The sequence below is a fragment of the Carassius auratus genome, chromosome 17, assembly GCF_003368295.1.
Source record: "Carassius auratus strain Wakin chromosome 17, ASM336829v1, whole genome shotgun sequence".
NCBI classification, from domain to species: Eukaryota; Metazoa; Chordata; class Actinopteri; order Cypriniformes; family Cyprinidae; genus Carassius; species Carassius auratus.
In genome coordinates this window covers 21861938-21883711 of record NC_039259.1, presented here as the reverse complement: position 1 = coordinate 21883711, position 21774 = coordinate 21861938, and the positions used below count along the sequence as shown (strand labels likewise).

At 40.9% G+C, this 21774-nt stretch overlaps 1 protein-coding gene across 4 annotated transcripts in view; it reads right to left on the bottom strand.

The window, feature by feature from the left end:
* Positions 1 to 621: 621 nt before the first annotated feature.
* mvda (mevalonate (diphospho) decarboxylase a) overlaps positions 622 to 21774 on the bottom strand; it is a 64046-nt gene continuing 42893 nt past the window's right edge. For all 4 annotated transcript variants that reach the window (XM_026286379.1, XM_026286381.1, XM_026286380.1 and 1 more), the window contains 3 exons: positions 4883 to 4998; positions 4662 to 4770; positions 622 to 842 (listed from right to left, as the gene is read on the bottom strand). In XM_026286379.1, coding sequence (XP_026142164.1) covers positions 753 to 842; positions 4662 to 4770; positions 4883 to 4998 — 315 coding nt within the window. In that variant the 3' untranslated portion in view covers positions 622 to 752. The remainder of the gene's footprint in view (positions 843 to 4661; positions 4771 to 4882; positions 4999 to 21774) is intronic.

The window sequence follows — 21774 nt, the reverse complement described above, 5'->3', positions numbered from 1 at the left end:
ACCTACCAGCATCAGTAGCGTCACTTCACTGCCATTCACAAATCTCCTGTGGCATGTCTGTTGTGTGCATAATTCTTAATCTCTGAAGTAGCAGGTCATAACATGAGGAATCAACACATCTTTGGGAGGACTGAGATAAGCTGTGATGTTGTTGCCTAACTGACCAACGCAGCACATTTCAAGTCAAACATGACATCAAAAACCAATGCCATTACCTATTAAAACATTTCAGTATTTTTTTATTTAACATTATATTTTTTTTATCTTAGTATTTGTGAAAATGAGTATGATTATTTTGTTACAAAATGCTACATAAATGTTAATATTCTTTTTAATATGCCAATTAATATTTAGCAAGCTTTCTTCAGGTCTTTATTACTTCATTAAAAGTTTACTTTAAAATACTTTATATTTATTTTTTTAAGTAAAATGATCTCCAACCTAAACCACAAAGATCACAAGGTAATGCTAGTGGTTTCTGATGACAATATGCTGTTTTTGTGGATCATAAACATTTTAAACTTAAATATAAAGTTTTGTAAATGTCCCCCATTCTTTAAAATTAATTTATCTAAAAAATAAATGAAACCTCTTTATGCAGATCAGACAAAATAAATAATGTGTCATCATATAAATCATTATTTTAATAAGAGTAAATTCACACTTTACACAACAATTTATATTGAAACATATTCACAAAGTATCTTTATTGATGAAAAACCAATTTGTACTTTTCTGTAAGAATCTTTAGGTTAATCTGAAATAGCACTCTTCTTGGGCAGCCCATCAGCTCCTAACAAATGATGGTTTGGATCCTTCACCACACATGGCCCAGGACCAGCCTAAAATACATAATGCAGCAATTATGGTAAACAGGTTGTACATAAAACATTCTTTCCTGACACAGAATTCAAAATAGTCAGTGTTGGACAAGTTTCTTCCAAATTGAAATACATTCTATATATTACTAATATATTACTATATATTACAACGTACGGTTCGTTGGACTAATTAATTATATTTGGAAAAAAAGAAAAGAAAAAGAGAAATATAATGATATGCGTTCAACAAGGTAGCCCAATAACCCAAACGACATAACAGGCAACGCCCCTGGCACTCCCGAAGGAGAAAAAAACACCAACTTATAGTTGTATGTTTATGTTAGGCTACTCAGTCAGGCTCTCGCTCACTCAGTACGTGCTGAAGGCTCGTTGCAAAATGGCCAATGCGTTTAACAGACCAGAAATAGAAGATCCTCCAATAACCAACAGGTCTGGTGTTTGGGTGCACTTTTGATTCCCTTTAAGCTATAATGGTGATGGCAAGAGAGTGGTGGATAAAAAAACAATGGTATGTCGCATCTGCTACATGACAATAGGGTACACCAGCGGGAATACAAAAAAAAAAAAAAAAAAAAAAAAAAAAAAACACCAGCGGGAATACTTGAAACATGTCAACTCATTTACGCCGACATCACCTTATTGTGTCAGTAGCCTATCTGGGAAAAGACAAAAAAAAAAGGAGAAACATACACGCAACAAACTATCCCCGCAGCATTTAGACACCGGTACACCATTATAGCTTACAGGGAATCCAAAGTGCACCCAAACACCAGACCTGTTGGTTATTGGAGGATCTTCTATTTCTGGTCTGTTAAATGCATTAGACATTTTGCAACGAGCCTTCAGCGCGTGCTGAGTGAGCGAGCGCCTAAGGGGCCGTTCACATATCGTGCCTAAAAATGCATGGAAAACGCTAGGCACGTCTTTCTCCTCCTTTCCAAAGCGCTCGGTCAGAAGCGCTCCTGAGGTGTCTGTCTTTGCTAAGCAACAATGACGTGCTCTCTCCATGAGACGCGGAAATTTCAGCAAAGGATAAATGGATTTGCAGCTCTAAAAATCGCTTGCAGTAGCTCTGCTACTAAATTTATTTCAAAATTGCAATCCATATACAACTATGATCAGCTGTTCCTTCATCTTGGCTTGCATTGAGTTTTCAACGTTGTTACGGGAAAGGATGAAGCTGATTGGTTAGTTCTTGTCACATGACCCGCGGTGCGCCTGCGACTCTCTGAAAAGTTGAGGTTTTTACATTTTGCTGTATCTAAAACGTACCGAACCGAACCGTGACATCAGTGTATCGTATCGAACCGAACCGTGAATTTTGTGAACCGTTACACCCCTAACTATTGCATAAAAATATAAAAGAATATTTAGATAACGGTATGTAGGTTTACATTAAAGTTATGTTGTAATTTAGGTTAAACACAGATAAGCACAAACCGCGTTATTACATTCAGAAATAATACTGGTAAATAAAACAGAATAATATAATGTACAAATAATAAACACAATAGCTAGCCTATAGGCTATTTTGAAACAGTATTCAGAGCAAAACAAAAATGAAAAATATAAGTTGCTAAGCAAGCCAAAACAAATTTAAATAAATGGCGCAGTTCTCACGCAGCCTACCTTTCTCATTCAGCACGAATCCAATTAAATGTTTCCATATTCGAAGAATTTAAATGCTAAACTATTATTTATTATGTAAACCAGGCTTTGTACTTAACATGCTTTCCGAAAAAAAAACAAAAAAAAAAAACATCCTCTTCACATGAAAAAAATACAAAATAAAATCCTATTATTCTCACACGAAAAAGAACAAAATCTGTAACAGATGAATGGCACGGATTGTACCGCAGACTATTAAATTAACCAGCAGCCTATAGCTATATGTTTGGTTTATTGTTTTATTCTGATAATTAACAGACTGCAATGTTGCATGTGTTTTATGAGGCACTGGATGGCGAGATCGAATAGCAAATATATATATTTTTAAATAAAAAAATATGTATTTTTTTTATTTTGTTAATCAGTTAATTACTTAAAGCTGCGGTAGGTAGGCTAAAAACACGGTTTGGAAAATGGATTCATGGTGCACACGTTTACTATATACATTTTTCTACATTTTGAACACAAACAAAGTTATGGACCGCAGCTCTGATTGGTTGTTCTTTACCGGGAGCGGATGAATTTCTGCAAATGGCAATAGGACCACTGGGAGGAGCCAGAGGGGCTTGATTTTTTCACAGATTATCTGTCTCATATTCTACTGTCAGGACATAATGACAGGTTTAACAAATATGTAAAAAATATATTTTTACAAAAGTTACCTACTGCAGCTTTAAGTCCAATATATTTAGTGTACATGCATTCATACCAAAAATGTTCAAACAATAAATGCCATTTTGGCACTTTTTGATGTGGTGACAGATTGCTGTATAAATGCCTCAGTTCAAATGGCAGCGCGATCATCTCTTCCACTTTACTACTAGCTTTTAATGCAAAATAAACATGTATGCCTCAGGTAATTGCTCAGTCAGTATAAACTGATACAAATACTGTTCAGTTTCTTGCACAGACCGATCGTTTTGTGTCTTTGTACATAAATGTATCATCACAAGCTGCAGGGTTTAATTTGGTTTTGTTTGTGCATGTTTTTTTTTTTTTTTACTGTATGTTTTAGCCATGGTTTCCATTAACCTCCATTATAAGACTGACAGACTCAATGGTTTGTGTAAAAAATCTTTGTTTGTGTTCTAATGAAGAAACAAAGTCACTTACATCTTAGGTGCCCCGGGGGTAAATAGATAAACATAAAATTTTTGGGTGTGGCTTTGTGCAGCTTGTCAGGGAACAATGGCTCTGTGTAGTAAATGCTGCTCCATGTGAAAGCACGCACGTGATGGAGATATACCGTGCAGCCCTAATATATTTCAATAACAAATAGAATTTTTATGATTTCGAAGTTAATTTAAAAACTGCATTATGTTCATATATATATTCAATTGAGAGTTACTTGTTATTTAAAAATGAATATTAATTAAATTTAAGTTTGGGCTCTTTTGTTAACTGTAACCTTATAGTAGGCCTAATGTAAAAGGGCTCACTGTAGTTTAGAGCATATAAACAGAGGTAGATTTTTATCCCTAAGAAAATTATAATTATAACTGAATTTATATTTAAAAAAAAAGAGCACTTTGTTCAGTAAACCACTCTTCAATTTATTTTTCCTTGCAGTAACGAAACTGTACCGAACCATGACATCAAAACTGAAGTACACTTTATATAAAGTGGCCTTAACTGACATTTACTTACATTAAAAAAAAATAATAATAATTGTACTTATTGTGTTCATATTGTATTGATAAACACTTTTGCTGCTATTGAAGTGGGAAACAGGTAAGGTTAGGGACAAGTTTGGTGGTATGGGCAGGTTTAAGAGTGGGTTAAGGTGTAAGGGATGGGTCAATAGTGTTATTATAAATGTAATTATGAAATTAATGACAGATGTAATTACATGCTTGTATTTTTTAAATGTAAGTACAATATAAAAACATGTATTTACACATTAAGTGCATTGTACCAAATTATTAATTTAAATGTAAGTACATAGTAGTTGAGGCCACTTAATATAAAGGGGGAGAAATACATTTCTGTAGTATCGTTACTTTTGAAGCGCGTCACTCCCAGCACTGAAAATAGTGAGACAAAAACAAGGTCTGTGACATCCTTCCATGCTCAATACAGAACAAGATGATGACATATGAATGTGCTTTACAGTTAATGAAATACACATAGCAGCCATTTTCAGACAATTACCTTAGTGCTGATTATATAGCGTATACCCTTGGGTGTGGGCTCCATATTAATGTCTCTCTTTAACTCCTCAGAAAGGTCAGCTGAACAAACAGGAAGACCTTTGACAAACCTGCAAATTAAAATTTAGAGTTAGGATCATAACATGACGTGCCTGTGCTCTGTGAGAGCTGCAAAATTAGTTTTTAAATTAAAACTAACAGCAGGCCTGATTTCTAACTTACTCTTCTCCATTGACTTCCGGGGGAAAGAAATGACGGACCACCTGTACAAACTCTGGCAAGTGGTCTTGCAAGGTGTAAATAACAGCGTTAGGACCAGCATCAAAGGTGTATGCCACCTGAAACAATCCAAAAGGTGCAAATACATCAATCCATTTACATCAAGGCATAATAGTATGCTATACGATTTAAGAAAGAGATCGAATAGACTTAGTATTCAATACAGATGCAACAATGTATCAGCTGCCAATATTAAATCAACACATTTGTATCAATTTGAAATCATTGGCATATTGACTTAAATAATGAAAAAGGCCAATATAACAATTTATTATTAATTGCATAAAGACGCTGATTTATTAATTAATGTGTGCTGCATAAGCCATCATTTTTCTTTGGGTAAAACAATTAAATACTTGCCAAAGCAAAATGAAATGTGTATAAAATATATGTAGGGCTTGGCAATAAGGACTGCCTGATGACTTTAGCGTAAATGGTGGTTGGGCCTAGGGGTGTGGCGGTACAGATATTGGTACTGAAGGGTTCACAGGGCAAATTCCAAATGGAAGTGATCATCCCTATCCCCTTGGAGTAGGGACTTTGGAGCAACCAGGTCATGTGCGTGCCATTATGTAGTAATTTGTAATGCACTGAGCAAAGGGAGCGATGTAATTTCCTCCTTATCTTCAGCTGGCATGTTCCCATGACAAATACAGCATGATGTCCATCAGTAGATTTGCTGATGGACATCAGCATAAAAAAATAAAATAAAAATAATAATAAAACAGAACAAAATAATAATTATACTAATCATGCTGTATTGTCATGGGAACATACATGCTTTTATATTGTACTTATATTTAAAAAATACAAGCATGTAATTACATCTGTAATTAATTGCATAATTACATTTATAATAATACTGTTGACCCATCCCTTACACCAGGGATAGGCAACTTCGGTCCTGGAGGGCCACTGTCCTGCAGATTTTAGCTCAAACCCTAATTAAACACACCTGAACAAGGTAATCAGTGTTTTCGGGATTACTAGATAGATACAGGCAGGTGAGTTTTTATGAGGGCTGAAGCTAAACTCTGCAGGATAGTGGCGCTCCAGGACCGGAGTTGCCTATACCTAAACCTGCCCATACCACCAAACTTGTCCCTAACCTTACCTGTTTCCCACAAAGTACAATTGTACTTTTTTTATGTAAGTAAATGTCAGTTAAGGCCACTTTATATAAATTGGGACCATTTCCTTTTGCTGGAATACGATGAATTGAAAATCAACAAAACCAGTCTTAAGTCACTGGGCCAGAAAAGACATTGTATGGAGTCAAAATTATTGATTTATCTTTTACGCCAAAAATTCTTAGGATATTTAGTAAAGATCATGTTCCATGAATACATTTTGCAAATGTCCTACACTAAATATATCAAGACTTCATTTTTTATGAAAAATGCATTGCTAAGAACTAGGGGTGTCCCCGACTAAGGATTTTCATAATCGGAATTTTAGAATCTTGCTGATATTTGACTGATAGTCGAATCATATGTTTGGTTGGCGGGCCAAAATACATTAACAAGAGTCAAGTCACACAATTCAATTCAATTCAAGTTTATTTGTATAGCGCTTTTACAATACAAATTGTTACAAAGCAACTTTACAGAAAATTATGTTTCTACAATATTTAGTAGTAGCTAGTAGTTTGTGCACATTTGACAGGATTTTAGAAAAAATAATAATAATAATACAAGACGTAGTCACATTCGACTAACATCATTACTGATGTTAACACAGGGAAAATTTGTAATGAACACCTTGCAGATATAAACGGGGTAAATAATGTTTTATAGGTATTTTTTTACAGCGTTTAAGTGCCGTTTATATGAACGAGTCTCTCCCTCTCTGCCGTGTGCTCGCTACACGGTTTGCATACGCACTTTTGCTCGCTCGCTCGCTCTAGATTCGCAGGAGATATTAACTAATTTCCAGGCATCATAATATTACAAAAGGCAATTGTAATATTTTTTTATTACTATTTTGGTATGATGAACATTCACCCGCCAGTGTGGCGGATAGCCTTTTGAGATTTACTAACCTGTTAAAGGGGACCCTCTTCAGAGACCTCCCTGTAAACTTTCCTTTGTTTTTGCAATCAGCCTGTGTTTCAGTTTAAAGAGACTAATTATTTCTGCATAACCTGCAGCTACTTGAGTTCCAGTTTGAACAAGCTTGTGTCACCGCTCTCTCAATAAACTGTCTTTCATTTGCATTTGGATCCTATCTCTTCAGTACTACAGTGGAAACGTAAAACTGCATTTTTTTATCTTAAAAATATATCTTAATTAGGGATGTCCATTTTAACCGGTTAAACCGACCATTAAGAATATACGCTCTGAATATAAAAAACTTGTTTTTCTATAAAGAGAAAAAAAAGTCTCTTAAAAGTTGCATTTTTATTATTTCATTCAGGCCTAATATTATAATACATATAATACAAACATTATAATAAACACTGTAAACATAGTCCCCCTCACTCCACAATAAATCATTTAAATTAACAGTATTTAGAAAATAACAAAAATTAAAACTGTATAAAAAGCTATAGCAATAGGCCTATAAACAACAAGCCAAAACAAATTAATTTAGGCTAAAACTAAACTGAAACCAATTTTGGGTCTCTCATTTGAAAAAAAAAACCTGTTTCCGTATTCGCTATGTATCTGAATGCCAAATTATTATTTATTAAGCTATGTACTTCACTTGTGTTCCAATATCCACGTAAAAATATCCATGTTTTATTGAGCAGTGTGTTTTTCCCCCATACGTTTGACTGACTGTATTTTATCATAATGAACAGGCTACATTGTCAAAGTGGCAAAGTTTAACTGCGTGCGCGGATGAGGCGCCAGCACAATCACTTGATTTTTTTTCCTTCTAACAGTGGAAGCAACTACTCTTTTTAGTCAAAAAGATAATCAGAATTGTAAAAGGTTTGTCTTTATTTGTGTACATTCACAATAAAAACAAATCTTTGTGCTTTTGTAAGAAGAGTAGGATGCTGCTTTCTGCCATCTGGTTTGCTTTCACGCAGCACAAAAATTAACTGAAACTCTGCATACTAGGCGACTTGTTGCACAGTTTTTCATCATTTTCTTAATTTATTAAGTAGAAATATATTTCTCATATAGGCCTGTTTATTCGTAATATTTATAGGCTATAGCTATATAGCCTTTTTTATGTTTTTATCCGCTCGCGGAAGCACTCCATGTCATGATTCTGCCCTCGTGTCCTTGATTTTTCCCTAGTCTTGAGGCCTTGTCTTTGGGCCATGTGCTTGTGTTGTCTCGTTCCCTTGCCCCGCCCCCCTTGTTAACCTAGTCGTGTCTTGATTGTCCCATCTGTGCCACCTGTCGTCTTGATTGTTTCCCCTATTTAGATCCCCTAGTGTGCTCTGTCTTTTGTCGGTTCATTGTGTTCCTCACCTGTGATTGTGATTTGTACCTGTACATCTGATGTGATTGTTTCCTCAAACTGTTCCACGTATTGCCATCCCGGAAGAAGTCTTTGTATACCGTGAGTGTTTGTTTATAGTTAGTGTTCTCCTGTCTTGAGTCTTTGTTTATCTCGTCTAGTCAGTCTATTTAGTATTTGCTGTATCTGCCCTAGTCCTGTTTTCCCCCTCGTGGGTTTTGTTTTCCCCTTTTTGTGAATAAACCCCTTGTTTTGTGATTCCCTGTCTGCACTTGAGTTCCTCCCTTACCAAAACCCTGACAGAATGAACCGACCAAGATGGAACTCAGCAGACAGGAGGCAATGCTGGATGTCATCAGCCAGCAAGCGAGATGGTTTTGAGGGTTCTCGCCTAGTGGTGTTCCGGGGGACCAGGGGAGGTCGTTCCGGAGCAAGCGGTCGAGAGGAGGAGCCACAGAGGTCCCCTCCACCTACCCAGCTGCCAACGATTCCAGAGGGTCGTATCCTGGCCGTGGCCGCTCTGGGGGATCAGGCACATCCCTCACCGAGCCCTGAGGTGCCTCCCACACCCGTCGGTCTCCCCGGGAAGCGAGGGAGATGGTTTTCGTGGGAGTCTGCCTCGGAATCGTCGGCGTCGGAGTCAGCCCTGCCAGAGACCGAACTCCCCCAACCCGTCTCTGACCCAGCGGTGACCTCTGCACCACGGCCAAGGAGGAAGAGGAGGAAGAAGGGGTCTTCCGGTCCTGCGACTTTGTCTCCTCCTGCAGTGGTGAGCGTGCCCGAGCCAGCAGCGGAGAGCGCTGGCGTGCCCGAGCCAGCAGCGGAGAGCGCTGGCGTGCCCGAGCCAGCAGCGGAGAGCGCTGGCGTGCCCGAGCCAGCAGCGGAGAGCGCTGGCGTGCCCGAGCCAGCAGCGGAGAGCGTGCCCGAGCCAGCAGCGGTGAGCGCTGGCGTGCCCGAGCCAGCAGCGGTGAGCGCTGGCATGCCCGAGCCAGCAGCGGTGAGCGCTGGCATGCCCGAGCCGGCAAGGAGAGCTGTATTCAAGTCTGCAGTCGTGAGAGCGGAGGAGAGAGCCGCGGCCGACTCTGCAGCAGAAACTCTAGTACAGTCTGTCTCCTCTCGTAAGGAGATGCCAGTTATCCTAGCTGCTAAAGCCTTCTCAGAGTATTTGTCCCGTCTTGTCCAGATTCTAGAAGCCCCAGTCAGTTCTGTCTTGTCCCCAGACCCTGTCCCCAGAAGTCCCCCGTGTCCAGCCGTTGTCCCCCGTGTCCAGCCGTTGTCCCCCCGTGTCCAGCCGTTGTCTCCCCGAGCCCAGTAGATGTTGTCTCCCCGAGCCCAGTAGATGTTGTCTCCCCGAGCCCAGTAGATGTTGTCTCCCCGAGCCCAGTAGATGTGGTCCCCCCCGTGTCCTGTGGTCCCCCCGTGTCCTGTGATCCTCCCGTGTCCAGTAGATGTTGTCCCCCCGTGTCCAGCTGTCGTCTCCCCGCGTCCCGTAAGTGTTGCCCCGCGTCCTGTGACCCCTCCTGTCATGTCCTCTGTCAGTTGTCCCGAGACCCCTTCCCACCCCTCACCACCCAGACCTGCCCGGACCCCTCGTCATCAGCCTTCGTCCTGTCCTCCTAAGATTCCTACCCCACCAACCCACCCTGGTCTGTCCCCCATGAACTTTGTGGTCCCGCCTCCTCCCCTTCCCTGTTTGTTTTTTTTGATTTGTCACCCTAACCCTGCCATTGTGTACTCATGTTTGCCTTTGTTGTTATTTGTCATGTCTTGTTGGTTTGTGTCTGTGTCCCAGTCTGTCATGTCCCGTGTTTGATGTTCCCTTGAGGAGCGTCTGGAAGCCGCTCCTTAAGGGAGGGGTTCTGTCATGATTCTGCCCTCGTGTCCTTGATTTTTCCCTAGTCTTGAGGCAGGATCATGACAGACCCATGTTTTGTGTACAAGCACATGGCCTTGTCTTTGGGCCATGTGCTTGTGTTGTCTCGTTCCCTTGCCCCGCCCCCCTTGTTAACCTAGTCGTGTCTTGATTGTCCCATCTGTGCCACCTGTCGTCTTGATTGTTTCCCCTATTTAGATCCCCTAGTGTGCTCTGTCTTTTGTCGGTTCATTGTGTTCCTCACCTGTGATTGTGATTTGTACCTGTACCTCTGATGTGATTGTTTCCTCAAACTGTTCCACGTATTGCCATCCCGGAAGAAGTCTTTGTATACCGTGAGTGTTTGTTTATAGTTAGTGTTCTCCTGTCTTGAGTCTTTGTTTATCTCGTCTAGTCAGTCTATTTAGTATTTGCTGTATCTGCCCTAGTCCTGTTTTCCCCCTCGTGGGTTTTGTTTTCCCCTTTTTGTGAATAAACCCCTTGTTTTGTGATTCCCTGTCTGCACTTGAGTTCCTCCCTTACCAAAACCCTGACACTCCAGGTCCACGGTGATATGAACACCATGTGGATCCTCATGTTCTGTGATTTGCTGCTTTTTGCACATGTGAAATGAATTTCCAGGAAACAAATGTTAGTATTTTTAACACTTATTATTTCTAATTTAAAATAATCTTGTCGGTGTAACAGAAATGACTCGAACCAGACAAATTAAACTATCAGGGCTGTGTTTGAAACACGGAGCCGAATTCCTCAGGAAGTCATAAAACATTCTGTGCCACAAGTCCCAAACAAAATGAGCAACCAACTTGTTAACACAACAGCTTTCAATATTAACACCACTAGAACAATTAGTTACAATTTCAATTCGAAGAAGATAAATTTGGTCTCAAATGTGTTGTTCGTAATGGAAATGCAATGCTGGACATAACATGTGAACCCATGAGATCGAGTTAAACACTCCCATTTACTTCCCCCCACCTAGCAGAACCAGACTGAATTCCTAAGGGGGGGAAGTCTTCACCGAACATCCCTATGTCAGAGAATGACAAAGAAACTGTCTTTTGTACATATATATGGACCAAAATGAACTCCAAAATGACTTCTAAATGAATATCATTCCACCGCTTAACTCTATATTCATTTATATGTAACCCACACATTCGACTATCATGTATAATCACTTATTGTGTATGTCTTTTGATAACTATAGGATACATAGACATGTCTAGTATTGATCTAATTGAATCTGCTTGCTTGATATTGTCCTGACAATCATTTATTTGTCAAATATATCATAACCTGGTAATAGGAATCATGTCCAAAATTAGACCCTGCAAGGTAGGAAAATTCGGACCACATGCTTGGTAAGATAAACATATGATTTATGATACCCCCGAGCCAAGACAATATCTGATTGGTCAAGACAACATTTGAGGTGTGGCCAACAGGCCAGTTTAAATACTTAGGACACCATAAAATCTTGCTTTTAGTCTCTAGCTATGCTGCTGCTATTAGTAGTCATGTTGCTTTTAGTCTCTAGCTGTGCTTCTGCTATTAGCCATGTCTGTTTTTAGTTTGCTTTTAGCTTGTAGCTTTGCTACCTAGCTTTAGCTTTTAGCTTTAGCTTTAAGCCATGCTGTTTGTCATCACTATTCTTTGTGCACGGTTGCAGCGTGCTTCAGCCTGCACGCCTGCTGCTACTTAGCCACGATGAGAAGAAACACCACCTTGTCTCGTCAAACTTTATTTCTTTTCTTTTCCGTTTGAGAGTTTCGTGTTCTAAGTTAAGTTTTGTTACGTCGAGCCTCCGACGCCTGATCGTTCAACTTTAACCAGCCACACAACTGCACCTTCAGCCAACGCCCCACCACGGGCCTTCCTAAGACGCCACTTCAGCGACTACTGAACTTCCAGCCAATCAGCGACATCGGGATACCCCTTTCAACGGGATTCCTTTTTCACAGGAGACGCAAGTAACTTTACCTCCAGACTGTGACCTTTACTGGTGTATCTAATATAATTTTAATCTCACTGAGGAACTCAATGAGAGGGCTAATTACGTGATTGATGGTTGTTCATGTCTATGAAATTTAACGTATTGCTGTAAACTTGGGATTCCATATTTCCATTCTCTTAAATTCATCGTTCCCTAACTTTCAACCTTCCTGCTACTTGTGTGAATGTGTGTGTCCGTGCGTTTATGTGTTAGATTAGTTTATATGTCTTAGATTTATCTAATAAAGCCTTATTCATATTGAAAAGAGAAGTATCTTGTGTTTTGTGCTTACAAGTTAATGTCTTAAACTGCCGATCTTGTTACTGTACTAATTGATAGTGTTTTCACTATACTTTGGATATTAATATCCAGCGCAGATTTGATGTTAAAACGGCTTGTTCAGTGAATCGCAGGGCGTCTCAGTGATCAGCCGTGAAACAGTGATTCTGTTCAAATTCCCTTTAAATTATTAAATGATTCCCTTTGAGCTAAATTGACCTGTTTCCGTTACATCGGTTAGCGGTTAATAATCGGTTAATGAGCATTGATTGTCGTTTAAGAAAAATAACCAAAATGAACATCTCTAATCTTAAAGCTGAGGTAGGGAACTTTTGACGCTCTAGCGGTTAATAAACAGAACTGCTTGCGTCTTGCGGAAGAACATCGTAGCCGGAACTACTTCTCTCTGTTTATGTCTATGAAGAATCACAAAGGTACTGGGTTACTCCGCCGCGGAATCCCCGAAGCAATCTAAAATAGTCCGAATATAAACACATATTATAGGTGCACCCTAGTGATTCAGGACAAGCCAAAAACACGGTTTGGAAAATGGATTCATGGTGTACTCGCTTATTATATACAATTTTCTACATTTTGAACACAAACAAAGTTACGGACTGCAGCTCTGATTCGTTATTTTTTACCGGGAGCGATGGAGTTTCTGCAAATGGCAATAGGACCACTGGGAGGAGCCAGAGGAGCTTGATTTTTTTCACAGATAATCTGTCTCATATTCCACTGTCAGGACATAATGACAGGTTTAATAAATATGTAAAAAATATTTTTTTACAAAAGTTCCCTACAGCACCTTTAATTATGTACTATGTTCTCAATGATCTTAAGGTGATATTATTGTAATGCTTTATTGGGAGGTTGCTCTGCAACCTTAATTAACAAACTTCAACTGGTCCAAAATGCTGAAGTTCTTACTAGAACCAGGAAGTATGACCATATAAGCCTGGTTCTGGCAACTCTGCACTGGCTCCCCATTGAACAAAGAATACATTTTAAAATCTTGCTAATTACTTATGAAGTCCTGAATGCAGGGCCTAAAACTAACTTTTTGCTCCACCTGCCAATGGCCGATGACATGATAAAATTTTCGAGGCCATATTTTTTTTTTCTTTTTTTTTTACTGGCCATAAAACTCTTTTTGCAAAAATAGTCAATTACTACTGCAATAACTACATATATTTACATAATTTTTGTCCTGCTATCGAATATTTTAGTAATCGAGTCTACCAAAAATTCCATTGATTAATCGAGTAATCAGATAAAATGTGTTTTTGCTTAATTAAAGTGTGATATTAATTATGTAAGAGAAAATAAGACTCCTGGGTCTCTTAAAATTAACAACTAAGTTTCCTTTTTTAGAATTTTTTTTTATTTTATTTTTTAAATGAATATAATGCAATGCATAAATCAAAAATAAACATTTAATTATTACCCATTGTTTCTCTGTCTGTACTTGTACTGTGAACAATTACAATAAAGTTGACAGATGAATGAACTGCATTTAAGTGCCATTCAGTTGGGGTTTTAAATAAAGCATTTTCTGAGATGCACATTAAACATTAATGACTATTGTTGTGATGATCATTATTAGGAATAAGGGTAATCCAAATCGTTGTCAAACACAGCCAAGGTCAAAACCAAAAAGACAGTCCAAACAAAACAAACAAAGGAAACAAAGGAGGGAACTGAAAAAGACGGGAACCGGAACTCGGAGGACAAGAAGACTATGGAAAAACTCGGAATACGAGAAAGTTTGACACACCAAGGGTAAGGACTCCATACAAACAACAGATAAAGGCTGGAATATATATGGAGGCTAATGACAACAGACTGCCTGCACCTGGTGCAATTAACAGGAGTGCAATTACTGTGAAGACAGGACCAGACTAGAGGAATTCTAGTGCCTACGGTGAAGTGCCTAAGGGGAAGTGAGCCCACTAGTGGACACCCAGGGAAACAGAGACTAGACAGCGTGACATTACCCCCTCCTCCACGGAGCAGGTGCTGCTCCACCCGAACCCAAGAGAAAACCAAAGACACAAAGAGACCAGGAGGGTGGTGGAGCGGCTGAGGATCAGGGGGAGGGACCAGGTAGAATGGGGAAACAGAGACAAGACGACCAGGTAAAATGGGGAAACAGAGACAAGAGTGTAACACAAAACAAGGTGTCATGGAGGGTGGTGGACCGGCGGAGGATCAGGGGGAGGGACGGAGGACCAGGTCCTTAGAGGGAAACAGAACGAAAGACACAGACAAGAAACGCAGGAGGGAGGTGGACCTGCGGAGGATCAGGGGGAGGGACGGAGGGCCAGGTCCATAGGTGGAAACAGAAAGAAAGACACAGACATAAGAACAACAAAAAATAAACAAAAATACAAGTCCATGAAGGACATCACGTGACGCCCCCCAGGACCGAGCAGAAGACCACCACAACTGTGTGGTCAGGGCAGAAGCCCCCCAGGGCAGAACAGAAGACCACCATGTCCGTGTGGTCAAACCAGACACACCCAGGGCGGAGCAGAAGACCACCACATCCTTGTGGTTGAGGCAGACGGACCCCAGGGCGGAGCGGAAGACCACCACAACCGTGTGGTCTGGACGGAAGCCCCCCAAGGCGGAGCAGAAGACCACCACATCCCCAGGGCGGAACAGAAGACCACCATGTCCGTGTGGTCAAACCAGACACCCCCAGGGCGGAGCAGAAGACCACCACATCCTTGTGGTCGAGGCAGAAAGCCCCCAGGGTGGAGCAGAAGACCCCCACATCCGTGTGGCCGGAGGACAAGTCCGGTTGGGCAAGTCTGAAACATAGAACATGAACATGTTAAGGGTAACCTCCGTGGCCACAACAGGAACAGTCGGGTGCTCAGAGAGTTCGACTGAGATATGACGAGTCTCTGGAAGTTCCTCAGAGGCGAGGAGAGACTCTGGTAGTTCAGCAAACAGGTGGAACAGTTCTGGTAGTTCATCAGAAACGTGGAGAGGCTCTGGTAGTTCCACAGAGAAGTGACGAGACTCTGGTAATCCCATGGTGTTTATACTGGATTCCAGAAGATCGGTGCTGACTTGACTCTGCTCATGAAGATTATTGGTGAATTGCATTTGTTCATGAAGATCATTGGTGACTTGTATTTGTTCATGAAGATCAATGATGACTTGCCTTTGTTCATGAAGATCAGTTGTGGCTTGCCTTTGTTCAAGAAGATCACTGGTGACTTGAATTCTCCCATGAAGAACCACGGTGACTTGACTCTGTCCTTGACGATCACCAGTGACTTGACTCTGTCCTTGAAGATCACCAGTGACTAGCCTTGACTCTGGAAAGTCCATGGTGACTAACCCTGACTCTGGAGGGTACACGAGCACCTGACTCGACTCTGGAGGGTCAACTGGAAACTGACTTGACTCTGGAAAATCAACAGGCACCTGACTCGACTCTGGAAGGTCAACAAGAACTAGCCCTGACTCTGGAAGGTCGACGGTGACTAGCCCTGACTCTGGAAGGTCGACGGTGACTAACCCTGACTCTGGAAGGTCGACGGTGACTAACCCTGACTCTGGAAGGTCAACGGTGACTAACCCTGAGTCTGGAGGATCCATGAGCACCTGACTCGACTCTGGAGGGTCCACGAGCACCTGACTCGACTTTGAAGGGTCAACCGGAACCTGACTCAACTCTGGAAAGTCAACGGGCACCTGACTCGACTCTGGAAGGTCAACAGGAATCTGCCTTGATTCTAGAGAATCAACTGGAACATGACTCGACTCTAGAGGGTCAACGGTAACCTGACTCAACTCTGGAGGGTCAACGGGAATATGTCTTGACTCTGGAAGGTCAACCGGAACCTGACTCAACTCTGGAGGGTCAACGGGAATCTAACTCAACTCTGGAGGGTCAACAGGAATATGACTCGACTCTGGAAGGTCAACCGGAACCTGACTCAACTCAGGAAAGCCCACTGTAGCTGCCATCCTCTGCAGTGGCTCCTGGCTGTCGGCCGCCTTGTGCAGTGGCGCTGGGTTGGTGGCCATCTTTTACTGTGGTGCTGGCTCAGCAGACGTGACGTGAACAGTTTCTGGATCAACAGACGTGACGTGAACACTCCTGGGAATCTCTAGGATCTTTGACAGTATGGAGAAATAATCCAAAAACGTCTCAGCGGCCATCTTGGGTGTTGTCGCTGAGCTGGCGGCCATCTTGCACCGTGGCACTGGGCTGGTGACCACTTTGTGCTGTGGCGCTGTGCTGGCGTCCATCTTTCCTCGTGGCGCTGGGTTGACGGCCATCTTGTGCAGTGTCGCTGGACCTGCGGCCATCATGGGCAGTTGTGCTGGGCCGGCGGCCATCCTGTGCTGTGGCGCTGGGCTGGCGGCCATCTTGCCTCATGGCGCTGAGCTGGCGGCCATCTTGTGCTGTGGTGTTGGGCTGGCTTCCATCTTGCCTCGTGGTGCTGGGTTGGTGGCCATCCTGTGCAATGGCGCTGGGTCGGCGGCCATACTGCGCAGCGGCGCTGGGTTGGTGGCCATCTTGTGCAGCGGCACTAGACTGGCGGCCATCTTGTGCAACGGCACTGGCTCGGCAGACTTGCGCCTCCTCTCCCCTCTCTGTCCACAATGGGGAGACGGCGGCTCCCATCCGAACCCAGGGTCGACGGGGGGCCACAGTGGAGAGCGATGCCGGACCTCCTCTCGACCACTCACTCCTGAGCGACCTCCCCTTGTTCCACGGAACACGACCAGGTGGGTACCCTCAAAACCATTCCCCACCCACTCATATTTCGATGAGGAAATATGAATAGACATACCTGGATCTCTTTTGGATGGAGTCTTTCTGTGACTATCGTGCACCAGAGACACACAGGGAGATAGTGAGATCCAATTGCAGGTATTTATTAGGATAAAGGGTAATCCAAATCGTTGTCAAACACAGCCAAGGTCAAAACCAAAAAGACAGTCCAAACAAAACAAACAAAGGAAACAAAGGAGAGAACTGGAAAAAGACGGGAACGGGAACTTGGAGGACGAGAAGACTATGGAGAAACTCGGAATACGAGAAAGCTGGACACACGAAGGGTAAGGACTCCATACAAACAACAGGAAAAGACTGAAATATATAGGGAGGCTAATGACAATAGAGTGCCTGCACCTGGTGCAATAAACAGGAGTGCAATTACCGTGAAGGCAGGACCAGACTAGAGGAATTCTAGTGCCTACGGTGAAGTGCCTAAGGGGAAGTGAGCCCACTAGTGGACACCCAGGGAAACAGAGACTAGACAGTGTGACAATTGTTCAGCAGAATGTACATAGCCTACTACAAAAAAAAAAAAAAAAATCAAACAGTATTTTTTTTAAGGTTTAATCACACAACATTTCTTCCATGTTTTATTTTTAATAGAAAATCCCCTTTGTTTACCAAAAAGTTCAGTAAATTTTCAATAATTAAAAGATAAATTAAATTAATGTTTTGTTTAAGTTACTCACATTTTTGAACATTGACTTTGTAGTGCACGATCCAAACTTACATTTTTACAATTCATGAATGAAAATATTTTGTAACATGATATTGATGTACCATTTAAATGGTTATGCAGTGTCTGATTTTAAAATGGGTTTTAAAGGATGAATTTTGAGATTTTAAGTTTTCAGTCAATATATAATTTCTGATGATTTCTAAAATGTGATGGAGAAAAAGGCAACAGATAAGTCCTTTTTTTTAAAACAAAGGTCAAAACTCCAGTTATAATTTAGATTTTTGAGGGTGCACTCTTGTCATAAATTAATGATTACTTTTCCTACATAATTAAAAAAAAAAAACATTGGTAAAATATATATTTGGGAGTCTTAGACCTTTCCAACGATATATAGTTTGTCAAGATTAGATTAGATTTAATTGTAATATAGTGAAGTAAATCTAGGCATCCCACAGAGGGGACGGGTGACAGTTTAACAGGTTTTAACCCGACTTTTATTTTGATGGGTTGGTGTACCTTTACAGTTCGGTGTATGTGATGTGACGCTAGTCACACGCGCTTCCGTGTGTTTAATGAATGAAGATGCACTTCTGCTCCATTCATTAACACAGACACACAGAACATGCAGGATTCATATTTAAATAGACTGTTCCCGGCTTAATATTTACAAATATTAGTCCATATCGTGATTTGATGTAAGTGCAATGACCTATTTTTGATTAATTCATTCAAAATTTTGCTAATTCCGTGCCATTCTGTGTTAAACTGTAAATTCCGTTTTTATGACTGAATTCCGCAATTCCCTCCGTTTTTAACATTTAATAGGCTCTGAAATAGTATATAAAAACTTTTAAGTGATTTTAAAACAAACTTCATATAAACTATATTATACTGTATATGCATAAACTACACATATTGATCTTTATTGAAGCTACAAAAGTTAATCAGCGACTAGAACAGTCCAAGGATTTATTTTTATTTTGTTATTTGATTTACATCCATCACATACTTCAAGAGGTTTCACTTCAAAATCACTTTAAAACCTAAACCATATGACATGGATCTGATACGTATCTGATTTACTCCCAACTCTTTATGGTAATTTAAATTAAATTAAATTAATGCATTTAGTAGATGCTTTTATCCAAAGCGACTTACATTGCATTCAAGCTAACAATTTTCTCCTAACGTGTTCCCTGGTATTCGAACCCCCAACCTTGCACAATGCTCTACCACTTAAGCTACAGGAACACTTAAGACTTTATAACTCTTTTAATACTACGTTTACTAAGTAACACACCAAAACTGCGCATTTTGACATAACTGTGTTTGTTTTTGTGTGCTGCGCTACTGGTGAGCTGTTTGAAGAGTCTCAGAATACAGCCGAACATGAAGCCTTTCAAACTATACTTCACTACACCATTTAGGTGGTGCAACCCCAGGTATGTGTCACCGCATTCTTGGGTCATGAAGAATAAAGAAGGGAAAACTTCTGAAATGATGCAGCAAAATCTTCTCAGGTGAAAGTTATTAGAACCGTGTATAGGGACAAGCTGGCCATCACTGCTCTGACCTTTTCAGTCCATTTGTATCCTATTATTTGATTCGCTCTTGTTATTTATGACAGAACAGGTACTGTAATCACTATGATCTTGTCCTCTGAAAATATTATTTTATTTGCTTATGACAGAAACAGTGAATCTCTTTAAAAGCTGGATGTTGTTTTCACTTCATTGCATTGTTCTAATAAAAAATTTTACCCGCCAACTGGCGACTGATACTGTTACATGGACACGCCAATGCTGATATTTACTTGCATTTGGCGCTTGGCGAGTGTTAATTTTAGGCCCTATATGAATATTTAGCCCATATCACATTATAATCCTTCACCTCCGCTGTGATCTCAAAACCCAAAATGTATCAAAACCAACTACGGGTGGAGGATCCATATTAACCCTTTAAGACCTAGAACATTTTTGGGGCACCTGACACACCTGCACTTTTCTTAGTTTTTTAAGACCTATTCTGGCAATCAGCATCAAGTGTCATATATCATAATAAACAGGAGAACTGGAAATTTCTGTGAAGCTAATTTAAAATCCCAATTTTCCTTTTGTTTTATTTAAGAATGAATGAATTTCCATAATTTTAAGAACAATGCAAACAACCATTGGGTGTTTTTAACTGTGTACTGAAACAGAAACTCCTGAACTTTGGATTTTTTTCTTTATTTCTTTAGAATGTTCTATCTGGATGTTTTACACTTCCAGATAAAATTGTATCAGCATATAGCATTCCCAAAGCAAGTCATAGCCATTTATTACGATATTGCTATAGGCACTTTTTAGTGAAAAACAGGTCCATTTAGTTTACGCACGATATAGATGTCTCTAAAAATGTTTAGGGAGTAAAGAAAATTTAATCAGTGTTATATAATAACAAAACATAAAAAAGTGACTTTTTATGAGAAATATATTTTAATTCTGAGTATGAACAACAACAATCACAAACCATGCAGATATTTAGTGACAGAAAAACAGTCCGTGCGCTGGGGCGCATTTTTGGAATGGGTTGTCCCTTTTCTCTTAATAGGTAATGGGTGTAACGTTCAATAAACCAACCAGAGTGTCATCTCCCATTCCCTTTAAGAGCGAGATGTGCTCGCGCCATGGCGGATCACTATTTACATAGTAAAATTTGTTGGTGGAAAAGCTGAACGCTTCTCAAGCGAAGAAACCGATCTGCTTGTGCGCGAAGTTAAAGCGCGCAAGCAGATCATCTACGGGACAAACAGGAATCCACCTGTGGACCCGCCCAGAGGCGCATTTTCTACCAACGCGCTCTTTAAATAACAAAAAAATATTCAGCGCACTCTATTTTCAGCTCCTTAAAATAACAATATGCCAGCATGCCCATGGGTGCACAAATGGGTGCAAAGGCATTTGATAATTAAACGGCGCACATATCACTGAGAGCTGCTATCAGTTTTTGATTCACCTTCAGCAGATTGAAGGTTTGGGCTCTGCTGTTGTGGCAGCGGTCGGAGAGCTCTCACAGGAACAGGTCCCACAGGCTTTGGTGGTTGGGGGGCCCACCATTTTTTTGTTGATATCTGAGGGCTTGCATCGAATGAGTGAGAGTGTTTAGTCCCAGCATACACAAATTCCTCCATTTTCTGTGAGAAGCACAGAAGTGGAGATGCTGGAGAGAGGGATAATGTGTCTGGTGAGATTGGCTGTGTCTCTGGTGTTTCTTGTGGCTGTGATATGTTGTCCTGGCTTCCCTGGCTGTTTTCCAGAAAGTCATCCTTAGGTGCTGAGTCTTGTAGCTGTTTTGATACATAACAGTCTGTCTGTGTGGAGCTCTGTGGGCAGGGCTCAGCCCGGATAGTGTCCATCAGCAGTGATTGTTGTGGCTGCATGGTGTTATCAGTGTACTTGGACATGCCACCCACATGATGACACGGACCCAGTGTGTGTGTGGAATGTATTGACACAGTCTGCTGAAGGATGATGGAGGGAGAAGTAGATATTTTCCTTAAGCACTCTAGCACCAAGTTTGTTTGGGTGGAGGCCATCCGGTTTAAACAGTTGTCTATGGCCCCAGAAAAGATTGAAGTTGTTGATGAAATTCACACCTTTTATACTGCAAGATCTTCGTAGCCATGTATTCAGTCCAAGCATCCGTGAAAACATATTTGTTCCCATTGCTGGGAGTGGTCCACTGATGAATGGTAAATGGACTGCATTTATATAGCGCTTTCAACAGACCACATGGCCATCCA